The sequence below is a fragment of the Saimiri boliviensis genome, chromosome 1 (assembly GCF_048565385.1).
Source record: "Saimiri boliviensis isolate mSaiBol1 chromosome 1, mSaiBol1.pri, whole genome shotgun sequence".
NCBI lineage: Eukaryota > Metazoa > Chordata > Mammalia > Primates > Cebidae > Saimiri > Saimiri boliviensis.
This window is the reverse complement of record NC_133449.1, coordinates 113,372,659-113,386,446: the sequence shown is the minus strand read 5'-3', so window position 1 is coordinate 113,386,446 and position 13,788 is coordinate 113,372,659. Positions and strand designations below refer to the sequence as shown.

The 13,788-nt window shown below is 40.7% G+C and overlaps 1 protein-coding gene across 1 annotated transcript in view; it reads left to right on the top strand.

The window, feature by feature from the left end:
* Positions 1–13,788, top strand: part of LOC141581415 (uncharacterized) — a 578,148-nt gene that overhangs the window by 229,725 nt on the left and 334,635 nt on the right. Inside the window, exon 8 of the mRNA XM_074386828.1 lies at positions 11,877–11,951. Coding sequence (XP_074242929.1) covers positions 11,877–11,951 — 75 coding nt within the window. The remainder of the gene's footprint in view (positions 1–11,876; positions 11,952–13,788) is intronic.

The following is a 13,788-nucleotide window of genomic DNA, read 5'->3' as shown; positions in this document are numbered from 1 at the left end:
TCCTGACCTCAGGTGATGGCCTGACTTGGTCTCCCAAAGAGCTGGGATGACAGGTGTCAGCCATTGTGCCTCGCCTTGAGCAGCTACTCTTACTCTTCATTCCTTACCTCCAGCTCAGATTCATGCTCCAGTCCCATACATCCAAATGATGACTGCACTGCTCAGATTCATGTTCCAGTTCCGTTGATTCAAATAATGACTGCACACGTCACTCTGCTATCTCACAGGCACTCCAAATTTAGCCTGTATACAGTGAAGTCCCCCTTCTTCCAATCCAGCTTTCCCTCCTGCCTCAGCTCTCTCTCTCTCCATCTGGAAGTACCACTCCTGCTTCCCCCCAGCATGTGCTGGGCATTCCCAATGGCTGCAGCTCCATGAAATGGCCTGCATCTGATCCAGTGCTCATGAAGAGGTTTCTATGCAGGTGCCCAGCGGAGGCCTTCACCCCTAAGCTCTAGCTGGATGCTAAAGGAGAGGGTACTGCTCTAAATATCCTTTCTCTCCAGGCCATGTAGTTGACATTCCTCTACCACATGGTTAGTGTGGGGAGGGTCAAACCATCCCAGCCATCTGAACAGGACTTTATATTCTGAATGAGTCTCACCACAGGAATTCTGGGAGAACCATGTAGAGGTAAGGACACAGCTATGGCTTGGCAGGCTAACTAGCAAAGCCCACGTCCAAGTCTTAGTAGTTCCACATTCCTGGGCAATTTCCCGAACAGGCACAAGAGGTCAACAGGAACAACAAAGCATTCAGAGCAGCAGCTCCAGGTCAGAACTGTGGGGAAATACAGCCTGGAACTCAGCTTAGACCTACATTGGAATCTGTTGAGGGAGAAACCAGAAGTCTCTCCTGCTGCTTTCAGCAGCAATTATTCTGTGATAAGAAAAGCAATGGCATCATTTTAAAACATGACGATGATTAAACTCTAATATGTGTATTTACTTTGTTTGCATAGGTTTCTCCTAAAAGATCTGATGATAACTTTAGGAACTTTTATTTAGAAACACGGCCATACGCTGTGTAGGAGACCAGTTATTAAAGATGCTTTATAAATAAGAAATAGCTTACCAATGCTACGATTGCAACTGGAGCTGTTAGTTTTGTGACTTTAGAAAGAGCACAGAAATAACTGAAAATGCAGTTGCGTGTGGGATCATCCTCAAAGGATTTCCCTGGAATATTTTCTTGCTGAAAGAAGAAGAAAGTCAATATACATATTCATTCAAGAAAACTTCTTAAGTACTCTTATGATGGGGATGTTAAAATTGGTGCCCACATGTCCCTTAGAATAATCTTGCTGGGATAATATGTCTTTTAGTTCTAAAAATATAAACGGCAGGATCTTAAAATATTTTTGGTTTTGTGTAACCATAGGTGCTAAGGTGGCCCTGTGGCTATCATATGCCTGAAGCAGGAAGCTTTTAAGTTTTGATAGCATTTAAACAAATTTAACTTTAAATTGTTTTCTAATTCCATTCACAGAGTTCGTTCATATTTGTTAGGACTACTTACAAATATTCTTATTGTTTGCTGCTATAAAAACTTATCTTTTAAAATGACACATTTTGTTATTTGGATGGTATGTTTATTCCCCTTAGTGCACAAATTAAACAAAGCTGTACGTCAGCTCTTACTCCAGTGTGACCAATTTACAACACTCCTTACATAAGATGATTAGACACAACTTAGTGAAGACTTAATGGTGGATGATTTTGACTTCATCATGAAATCAACACAACTTCATAAGACATAAACAGAACCTCAGAGAAAGTGATACTTACTGAAAGTGGATGTATTGGCTCATCAAAAATAGCCAGAGATCTATTTGCATATCTATAAAAGAAGAATGTGCATTTAAGAGATTAATTCAGGAATGGTTAATATCTTAGTAAAGTATCTGCTGGGAGTAGGGCATGGAGGGTGGAGGGAGATACTTCTTGTTTGCTTTGGTAAAATTTGTTCACCAAAACAGTTGTTGCCAGTTTTTCTCCTGGATCCTGGCCTTCAGAGGGTTTCTTGACCTGTTATTCATCAACACATCACGTTCTGAACTGGGAAGTCTTTTCTACATTGATGAGCCAGACTTGCCTTTAAATACTGACTCCCGCTAACAGGCAATGGTAAGAAGCTATGTCTATTTTTACTCCTCTAACCTCATGGTGGAGTGGAACACAGGAACATTTTAGGAAGCAGTAGTTGTTGGCAATAAGGATTTTAGAACTTTTTAGAATCCATTAAGATTTCCCAAATCTTTCTTTCTATACTTTATGTTTGCTGAAGTAGTTTGAGTTACAGACTTAATTGCCTTTTCATTTTAAAAGAAGGCAGTCTTTAATGGACTTCACAAACTAACACATTATGTGATCATTTAGGAAAGCAGTGGTTCTCCTAATGTGGTCTGTGGACCCCTGAGATTCTGTAGGAGACCCATGATGTCAAAACTCGTTGTTGTTGTTGTTGTTATTACAGGGTTTTGCTCTTTTCCCCAGGATGGAGCACAGTGGTACAAACCTGACTCACTGCAGGCTTGACTCCGTGGGCTCAATCAATCCTCCTGCCTCAGCCTCCCAAGTAGCTGGGACAAAATGTCCATACCACCATGCCCAGCTGATCATTTCTTTTTTGTTTTTTTCTCTTTTTTGATAGATGGGGTCTTGCCACATTGCCCAGGCTGGTCTCAAACACCTGATTCAAAATAATTCTCCCACCTTGGTCTCCTAAATAGCTGGGATTACAGGTGTCAACCACCATGTATGGCCCAAACTGTTCTTACAAGAATACTAATTCAACCTGAGAAGCTGATTGAAAATAAAACACACAAATTATTTATTACTTTTTTTTTTTTTTTTTGAGACCGAGTTTCACTCTTGTTACGCAGGCTGGAGTGCAATGGCACGATCTCAGCTCACCGCAACCTCCACCTCCTGGGTTCAGGCAATTCTCCTGCCTCAGTTTCCTGAGTAGCTTGGATTAGATGCCCACGCCACCATGCCCAGCTAATTTTTTTTTTTTTTTTTTTTTTTTTTTTTTGGTATTTTGAGTAGAGATGGGGTTTCACCATGTTGACCAGAATGGTCTCGATCTCTCGACCTCGTGATCCACCTGACTCAGCCTCCGAAAGTGCTGGGGTTACAGGCTTGAGCCACCGTGCCCGGCCAATTTATTACTTTTTAAAAGTTAAAAGACATTGATTGCTTTCTCCCTGTTCAACACTTGTAATGACTGTTTAAAAGCAAACGTGGGTAAAACTGATGCTTTCTCAGTATGAATAAGGGCAGTGGTACCAAATTATACCAGTATTCGTTCCACTCTTCACTGCCCCTTGCAGTTTTTATTAAAGAGCATGTTTCACTGAAGAATGTCCTTGATGAAACAGTAAAAATTAATGGTGTTACTAAATCTTGGCCTCTCTTTTTAGTATCCTAAGTAGAAAGTTCACATAAAGCGCTTCTGCATACTGAAGTATGGTCATGTTAAAGAAAAGCACTTGTGATTAAATTGTGAGCTGAACAAGCCAATTTTTCACAGAACACCATTTGTATCTGAAAGTATAACTGACTGTTATCCATACAATTAAGTCAAGTGAGTCTGTCATTTCAAGGAAAATAACAAGTATTTGTCTATAATAAAGCTAAAACTTTCAAGCTAAAAATCTGGACTTTGAAAACTCATACCTACTACTGTGAACTTGATGGCATCTCCCTATTTGAAGACATTTTTATAATGGTGGTCATACTAATGAAAGTGAGTTTTTGACACTATAAAGAAAACAAGTATTCAGTGCATAATATTGTAAAAGCCTGTGAGGGGACAGATCCATTTATTGTACAAGAAAGATCAGTGACTATTAGTGAACGAATTCATTGATATGTACAATCCTCCTATGACTATTTTAATTAGTTAGCACTTCTGGAGTTTTGATGGGGTTAAAGAATACCCACAGTAACCTGATAGCTTTAAAAATACGCCTCTTTCCTACTATATATTTGCATGAGGCTAGGGCATCTTTTTACTGCTTCTTTACAAATTAATTGCAAACAAAGACATAAACAAATACACTTTGGAACCCTTAATAATTTAAAAGAGTCTTACGAACCAAAAAACCCACAAGTGATTTACTGTAGCACTGTAAAATAAGCACTCTACAGCTTATAATGTCTTGAGTTATGACCTGACAGCATGTTTCGTATGACACAAAGTGATGAGCTGCAGTAACAAGACAGGTTTCAAAGAGCTCACCTGTGCTTTATGTTGTAACATATTGCCATGGTCACACTGTGGAGGAAAAAAAATGTTGTAAGAACTGATTACATAATTTGTTAGGTTTGAAGATATATTTCTAAAGGTGGGGGAGGGAACCCTCTCAGTGGCCCTGAAATCCTGTATTCAAAACAATATCCTGTGAGCACTTTTCTTTTGTTTTAGTCCTCTGGCTTTACAGCAAAAACAGGAGAACCAAAATGCTAGGCAAAAGGCTGATAGAAGACTTGCGTCTGCAGATGGTTCTTAGGTATAAATAATGACATATTCTCCCTGAGATTAGCCCTTCTGCCCATAGAACCTTTCATTCTGTGCAAGTTACTTATATCTATGTGTTCATATGCTTACATTTAGGCCAGACAGTAGTGTTTTGCTTTTTAAGTTGCTAGGCCCTGCATTTCAGCTGATTTAGTTCACCATCACCTACTCACCCACTTGTCATTATTTCCCTAAAAGCACAGAATGAATGTGCTTTATACCAAATAAAGTAATTTAAAATCACCTATGCATGATTAGCAGAAAATTTATTAGTAAACAGCATAACACATCCAAAAATCGATGACACTTGTAGCTCTCCTAAAATAAGCAGTACTAAACACACAGCGTAACACCACATCACCCAATATTAATGACAGGTACTTCCACGTTAGTTTAAGGAAAATATGGATGAACAAATACAACTCTTCAGATGTATGTTACTGTGTTACAAAGACATCCACAGATGTTGTGTGTCAGGAAACAGAGGCTTTTCTTTGATAAGGTCTGTCCTTCCATTCACCCTCAACATTTAAAATGAGGCTGAGAATAATTTGAGAAGGCAAATTGGAGTTGTAAAAAGTAGGCCTTACAACATTATTAGCATCTAAGAGAGATATTTCTATAGTGCTTCCAACAGTGTCATCTCCAAATTGTAAGATCACAGAATTTGAAGTTACATGCTGAGAAGAACCACCGAACCTCACGTGACACTCCATGCACCGCCCATTTTACAGTTAAATGTAAAATTATTTATTACTTATTCTGGGATGGCTTATTTGCTAACTGGCTTTCCCTTTTACCACACAGTGTCTAAGATTAAAAAAATTCATCCTTAGGTCCTGAAAAATCCATATATCACTGACATCAGCTTCAACAACTGCCTGCTGAAAAGGGCAACCAAATGGCTGAACTAACAGTGGATGGCCGGGATGCTTTTAGCATACGGGGGTCTGTCACTCAGCCCTTGGCAACCTCGTTGTACTCACCATCCTAATATTTGGCTGAGATCAGGCTTGCTGACTGTGCTGTTATCCAGGAATATGGTGGAACACGAGCTGTATTTTCTATCAAGATGCCATGGAGGTATCTGAAGAAGAAGGAAGATAAAGACATCACGGAAGGATAAACTTACCCAAGTTTGGGTTTTTTCCCTTTGTCAAAATGTCAAACAATAAAGCATTAAGGTATTTTTCATACCCCGTGACCTGTCCGAGTGTGGTATCATGTGCAGCTCTATGGGAATCTCATTGGAGGCTCTTAATTGTCACAGATGATGTTTGAAAAATGGGTTATAAAATGCTGCCCTTGATATGACACTGATCATCAAACCTGGCAAGCCACTATTATAAATTCCCTTTATAAATAATGGGAAACATTTATAATGGAATTTCATGTTCTTTTTCTGATGCAGGAAAAAGCACTGAGATTTTCTATTTCTGTTATTCATTAACTGCAACAGAATATCATACATTAAATAATATTGACACAAGAGCATTTGATTGCAGTAAATGAAGACCTAATACTACATTTACTCCCTTACTAATCCTAAGTGTGTGCATTCAAGAGAGAGTGCCATGGAACCAGTGTGTTAGAGTCAGAGAGTGTGTGTGCCAGAGCTGCTCAGTCACCAAACAAGTGAGGGGCCATAGGTCTCCCTGGGCCTGTTTCCTTGTGGGAGGATGCAAAAAGTACTGCTTTAAGACTCTCTCACATCCACAAATCAGATGATGAAAACAACTTTTGGAATGTAACTTTCACTTCATGTTTACATAAGACTGCTATGACACTACACAAATGAGAACTTCTGAGAATACTCTGCATTCATTTCAAAAGTTAATTGATTTCATTCTTTAAGTTATTTGATGCACATTATGGCACATTCCTGCCTCACTCGTGCTGCTCTCTGTCTGGAATATTTATTCCTTTCCCCCTTGTCCCAGCAAGCTTGACCTCATCCACCTTCTGGGATCCCTTTGCCTGCAGCCACACCACAAAACAATTCTGGGTTTGCGTACTCATCAGTCTAATTCACTGTGTGTTGCATGATACAATTGCCTGCAGGGCATCCCCCTCATGAGAAAGTGAGCCTCTCCAGGAGAGGGAGAACCCCTTCTCTCCTACATGCAGCTGCTGAGCACAGAATGTCGGAGAAATTAAGGAGTTCAATAAGAGCTTGACCAATATTCAAGTCAGTGAAAATTTGGAAAGTAAATCTTCCTACAGATACAAATGAGTGAAAATTCATCCACAGTGCTATCAGAGATATGACAGTGAACCTTTTGAGCCCTGTGGAAAATCAACTATCTCTAAAATACTTTAAAAATATCTATTCATTTGTTGAGAGTGCGATAGTCAATACGGAAACTGCCTCAATTATGTTAAGTAAATGTTCCTGCTGGGCAAGTGAGGTGGTTTACTCCTGTAATCCCAGGACTTTGGGAGGCTGAGGTGAGTGGATCACACGGTCAGAAGTTCAAGACCAGCCTGGACAAGATGGGGAAACCCCATCTCTACTAAAAATACAAAAATTAGGCAGGTGTGGTGTTGGGTGGCTGTAATCCCAGCTGTTGAGGAGGCTAAGGCAGAGAATTGCTTGAATCCTGAAGGCGGAGGTTGGAGTGAGCTGAGACTGTGCCATTGCACTCCATCCTGGGTGACAGATCAGGACTCTATCTCAAATTAAAAAAAAAGAAAGTGTGAGAGAGAGAGAAAGAGACAGAGAGAGAGAGAGAGAGAGAGAGAGAGAGAGAGAGAGAGAGAGAGAGAGAGAAAGAGAGAGAAAGTGCTCTTGCCTAAAAATAATCCCAGTAGCCAAATGCCAATCACCAAATAGTTGAAAAGAACAACAGCTTTATTTAAAACCACAAAATACTGATTATTTTAACTGGAAAAAAAAAAACTAACTCAGATGAGTTTTCCTTCCTCCTCTTAATATGCTTGTTTGCATCACGTTATCACACTCTTCCATTAGGGTCTCTCGTAAACTCATTAAAGACACAACAGGGCTGGATCTACTACTAATCAGCCAGTATGAAAAAAAACGCAGGGTACAGAGAAGATCTCGTGGTTGTTTATAAACCTATGCTGCATTTAAACATTGCCAGTAGCCAATAATCCGAAGTATCCATACAGTCCAACAGCATTTTGCTGCTTCAGATGCTTTGCACTGCAAATTCACTTCTTTCTTAACCAAAATCCAAGATGTTTTTGAACAACATTACTATTTGAAGGACCAAATTACCCTTTAAGATAGAAATGTTTTAACTCCAGCTGAACTCTTATGTTTCTTAAGCTATTCTGTGATAGATTACATTAACAGTGTTATGTGATTATATGTGTATACTTTTGTTGTCTCAAAAACAAATACGGCATAAAAAATAAAAATGGACTGATTCCGATACTTTCATTCAAAGGGAAAGAAGGTATCCCTTAACGTCACTACTGTTGAGGTAGTGCAGCGTAATACTTTAAAATAAGAAAAGTCAATTCTGAGGAAAATTCCATACATGAGAATATAAAGAACAGGAATACTGCACCAAAACACAGACTAGTTGGTACAGCCTCAGGTGAAATCTGTCCCCGTTTTTTTGATTTAAAATTTCCTATCACTCACTGTGACTTCCACCTCCAAGTTCAAGCAAGTCTCCTGGCTCAGCCTCCTGTGTAGCTGGGACTACAGGCATGTGCTAACACGCCTGGCTAGTTTTTGTATTTTTAGTAGAGATGAGGTTTCACAATGTTGGCCAGTGTGGTCTTGAACTCCTGGCCTCCAGAGATCCACCTGCCTCAGCCTCCCAAAGTGCTGGGATTACAGACATGAGCCACCACACCCGGCCCTCGAGATCACGGTTTTCTCCCCACTTTTTATAAGACATGTTATAGATGTTTTTAAAATAACTAATGACTTTTAGCTAACTTGAAAATTTCCAATACTTTGTGTGCTAACAAAATCGGCTCCATCTATGTTGCACAACAATGGGACCACATGGCAGGTATGGAGTTTGAATAGAGTTACTACACAAGGCCTGAGTGGAAAAGTGTAATATGCTTATAATAGGTATAACTAGAAAATTGTCTGAATTAAGGTCATAATTATGTTCCATTAAACTTAGATTTACACTTACATATAGGTTCTAAATGTGGGTTAAATATGATGGATTGACCACAAATTTATTTTCTCTTCCTTGTGAAATCTCATGAGAGTTAGTCATAAAATAAACATTATACACAGAACCAGGAGACAGGATTGACAGCAGATGATTCTGAGTCAATGTTGCAAGGTGGCAAGCAGATAGAGGAGTGGTAACTGACATAAAAGCACAACCCTGGTGCCCACAGGGAGTGACATGAACAGAAACAAGCAATGCCGTGTATTTTGAAGAACCCAACACAGTCTCCGAAATCATAGCACATGGTACCTGGGAAGGTAGGGTGAAACACAACAGAGCCGGCAAGGTCAATAGTAAGTTTGTGGTTAGAACCGCAGGTCCACCTATCCTCTCATCTTAGAAGGAATGTGGATGTGTATTCCCTGGATATATTACACCTGAAGGTTTCTGAGCTCAGACCCACCAGGGCTGAATCCTGGGAAATGGGAGCAAATGGCACACACAACGTGAAACTCCACCTTGCTTCCCAACCCTGCTTCCAGAAAACCAGCAGCCATGCTTGGACTGCCCAGGCAATATCACAACCAATTTAAATTTAACTTAAAAATCAGACAGCCTTAAAAATGGGCACAGTAAGTTAAAGACTTTCCTGCATAAATCTGACACTTAGGAAAATAGAAAAGAGTTAGAAAATTCACCAATAAAGGATCATGCTAACAGCACTGGGTCCCTGTTACATTTCTAAGGAATCATGACAGATCGACTTTTAATTTAAACAATTAATTTCTTAACTTTTCGAAAGTTTACTTACAGAATATATGCGAAAGCTTCTCCTCTTTTCTTGCACTAAAGGTAAAAATATATCTAATCAATTTTGGTATAATAAAATACCATAGAATAAAAGTAGTTGCTAATTATCCGATCATCACTATATAAAACAAGATAAATCTGATTATTGCTATATAAAAAATCAATTAAAAAATTTTAATTTAAACAAAATTTAACATTTAAATAATCTGGCATGATGAATCTCTGAGTGTAAAATTTGAAAACACAGTTTTACTTCTTGACCTAACAAATATTCTATTACGTTCAAATGAAAGAATCCTTGTGTAGATAAGGAAAGGCAAAACAAATTAGGGAATGTCTGTGATTACATTTCAACATCGCACGCTGAAATGTAATCCCCAGGTTTTGAGGTGGGGAAGTCTTTGGATCACGGGGGCAGATCCCTCATGAATGCATTAGTTCCATCCCCTTGGTGATTAGTGAGGTCCTGCTTTGAGTTCATGGAGGATCTTTTCGGGGTTTTGTTGTTGTTACTGTTGTTGTTCTGAGACGGGGTCTCACTCTGATGCTCAGGCTGCAGTACAGTGGCGTGATTATGGTTGACCACAGCCTTGACCTCCTGGGCTCAAGTGATCCTCCCACCTTCCCCTCCAGAGTAGCTGGGGGTGCAGGCATGCACCACCACATCTGGCTAATTTTTAAATGTTTCATAGACACAGGGTCTCACTCTGTTGGCCCAAGGTGGTCTCAAACTCCAGGCTCAAGTGATCTGCCCATCTTAGCATCCCAAAGTGCTGGGATTGCAAGTGTGAGCCACTGCACCTGGCCTGATCTGCTGATTTAAAAGCCTGCAGCACCTCCCACTCTCTCTTGCTCCTTCTCTCACCATGTGAATGATGACTTCACCTTCCACCAAGATCATTAGATTCTTGAGGCCCTTGCCAGAAGCACATGCTAGCACCACACCTCCTGTACAGCCTGTAGAACCGTGAGCCCATAAAGCCTCTTTCCTTTATAAATTATCGCGTCTCAAGTATTCCTTCATAAAAATGCCAATATCTGGGACAGATGAGAAATTTCGCTAATAAAAACGTTTACCTATTGTATTTCTGAACCACTATGCAGCAGTGTTTTCTTTTCTATTTACACATAGCTTACTTTCATTACCAGGATCTAATAGCTGACAGCTCTAAGAACCAGTTTCTGGCCAGGAGTCAATCGTGAGATGCACTAGAATATCTGGCAGCATCCCGAATGACTTCTCGGTCATCTAGTCATACATTACTGATAAAATAAATGGGTCTTTACTCAACTGAAAGGTAGCCTACCTTAAACTTAAATGTCAAAATGAGTATGCCAACCTAACTGAACAGGGTATCCTCAGCACACACAATCATTTTGTTCTACCAATGTCCAAAGAATAAAAGCTCCAAAGAGGGACTTGGGCCACACTTTCTTCCCTACAATACCTCCTCCTTTGAAGTTGAATTGGTCTCATTGACACACATTTCTAACCACTGAAGTGACAGGGGCAGGGGATTGGTTTTCTTCTACTTCCGTACATTCTATGTGTGAGAAGCCCATGGCTCTTGGAAGAAACTGAGAAATTTAAGAATCCTAACCAGAAATTACTAGCTCAAGTCAGACAATGTCCACACAAACTATGAAAATGTAGGTGAACGACCCCTTTCTCTTGTGCTGTATTAGTTCTGATGTTATTCTAGAACCCACAGTTCTTGTATTCTTGTTGTTAAAATTAACTGAAAAACACGGTGTGTGGTTTTTTGAAAATAGAGCAAGATAACAGAACATTATGAAACATAAGCAACAGTACAGAAAACTCCTACAGTTCTAATTCTCATCCTAAAACAGGCAGGATATGGAAACTTTACACTAGTTTCACACACTAAGGCTAATATGGAAAACAGCACAGGGCATGTTACGTTTCTATTACATTGCAATGAAAAAGTTGTAGCATCCACTTGGATGTGACTGTGGTTAGAGCACTGTGAAAAAGGAGGCCAACATCACAGATCCAATCTAGAACAATGGATTCTTTTGATTTGCTCAAGTGAAATCCAAGCTGTGGCCTAAATCCTATCAGTCATTATTAAAACATACTCTTTAGAGCAAGGGAAAAATGTCAAAGACGTATGAAGAAAAAGGCATAAATCCGTGACTACTACACTAAATCATGTGGCCAATTAATTGTGTTGGTGAAAATGTCACCAAATGTGTAAACACAAAGTCTGTATGTTTCCAAAAACAGTGACAACTAAAGGAAATTATATCACATGTGAAAATAAGACAAGTAAATCTATGAAAAGTTGAACATTTTTAACTAATATCTGAGTTTCTCTAAATACTCTCTGTTATATACAAGACAGAAAATGTTTAGGTTTTCTTTGAAAGCAGAAATAATATTGTCTTACCACTCATTTGATACTTTCTCAGGAAGAGTGTGCTTGCCCTTGGACGGTCAGAAGCAAGACCTTTAGAGGAAGAAGAGGAAACACTGTCATAAGTGAGGTGAGTACAAAAGATTCTTTTTAAAGCGACATAGCCATTTTAATCACTTTTACAGTCTTGAGAAAAGCTTTTAGTAATAAATGTCAAGAAAATAAAGGCACCAATGTCCCAATTCTACTGGAGAATACAAAAATCACAGAATCTCTCCATGCATGTGGAGTAAAACCGGGCTGGGACTGGAACTTCTTTTTCAAACTTGCACCTAAATAAACGGATGCAACTTTCAGATGAATCACATATATGCCTTCCTCCCTCTACTTATCAAATATAACCACCTTCCTCTAGGCTGCTATTACCAGCACATTTCAGGGAAAATCTCAAGCAGGATGAGATGCTGTGGTCAATTACTGTGGTCAGACACCAGCTCAATATTTCAAATGTCTTAAAACAAAGAGCTGTCTTGGGCAAAAACAATTTTTTAAACAGACAAAGTCTTACTCAGTTGCCCAGGCTGGAGTGGTGCAATGGTGAGATGGAGCCAGCATAACTCACTGAAGGCTCAAACTCCCGGGCTCCAGAGATTCTCTTGCAGCTGGGACTGTGGGTGTAAGCCACCATACCCGGCTATTTTTTAACCATTTTTTTGTGGAGACAGGGTCAAATGAGACACACCTGTAAATGTGTTATCAATCCTCAAAAATGAAATGAAGAGTCTATTTTGGGCTGTCATCAAACACTACCCATCTTCTACCTGGTGTGTGAAAGCACTCAGAGGCTTACTTTACGCCACCAAAGACTTTCAAAAGTCCTTTCATGCTTTGTGTATAAAGGCAGAATTCATTCATATACTATCTTTGTTCATTCTTTCACCATTTTTTTAATATTCTGAGAGAACGATATCTTTCAGCTACAAAAGTCACATTCATCAGGAAGCTTAATTATTCTAACGTTTAAATAAATTAAGAGACCAACCAAAGTAAACAGAAGAGCTATAAGACACTTCCTCTAGAGCAATGAAATCTGTAGCATGCGTTTTCTATTTGGAAAACTTAGCTTTCATCCAGCCTGGGGCTGAGAAAGGGGCCACAACTGGGCATTGGGGTAGGGAGGAAGAAAGAAACCACCAGACGCAGCAGGGAAAAAGCATGAAGGGTGGGGGCCGGCACGAGGCAGGGCCAGTCCTCCTGCCTGGTGCATGGGCCTGGGAAAGCTGGCTAGGGCCAGGACCGAGGAGCCCGAGGCCATGGATACCTCGGGTGGGTTGGGGGGAGGAATGAGAACTGGTATGAGTGTCAGCCAGAGGCGTGCCTGAGGGCAAACAGTATCATTCATTGCCTTACCTTTGGGCATCTCCTGGTCCCTGATGTGCTGCAGGTCATGGCCGTCACCGGCTCCCAAATCCCGCAGGGCAGGCTCCACAGCAGTACGGTCTGGCGCTTTCGCCACCTCCCTCTCATTGATGTTATGGCTGCAGATCGGTTCTGCCCAGTGCACCCTGTGCTGGCTCTGCTTGGGTCTGGCATTGGGGAGCACCGTGATCTCTCTGCTCGGCCTCTGCTCCTCTCTGCTTTGGTCTGCACTTGTGCTCCACACTGCCTCGTCGAGGTCATAGCTGCCGGACACCGCCCCACACAGCCAGCACGGGCACCAAATGGGTCTGGCACCGGTGTTGGACTTGTTCCTTCTGTGTTGGCCTGGACCTTTGCTTGCCACCGCCCCATTGATGTCAGAGCTGAAGGACAGATCCTCAGGCCACCTACGCAGACCTCGCCTGCGTCTGCCTCTGGGGCACAAACAACAACTCAGCGTGTTCCCCATGGGGCACCTTGGGTGCGCTCCAGCAACTTGGACCTTCCCTTGCCTCCCGGTCCGCACAGTTCAGCACTTCACCTCTTTG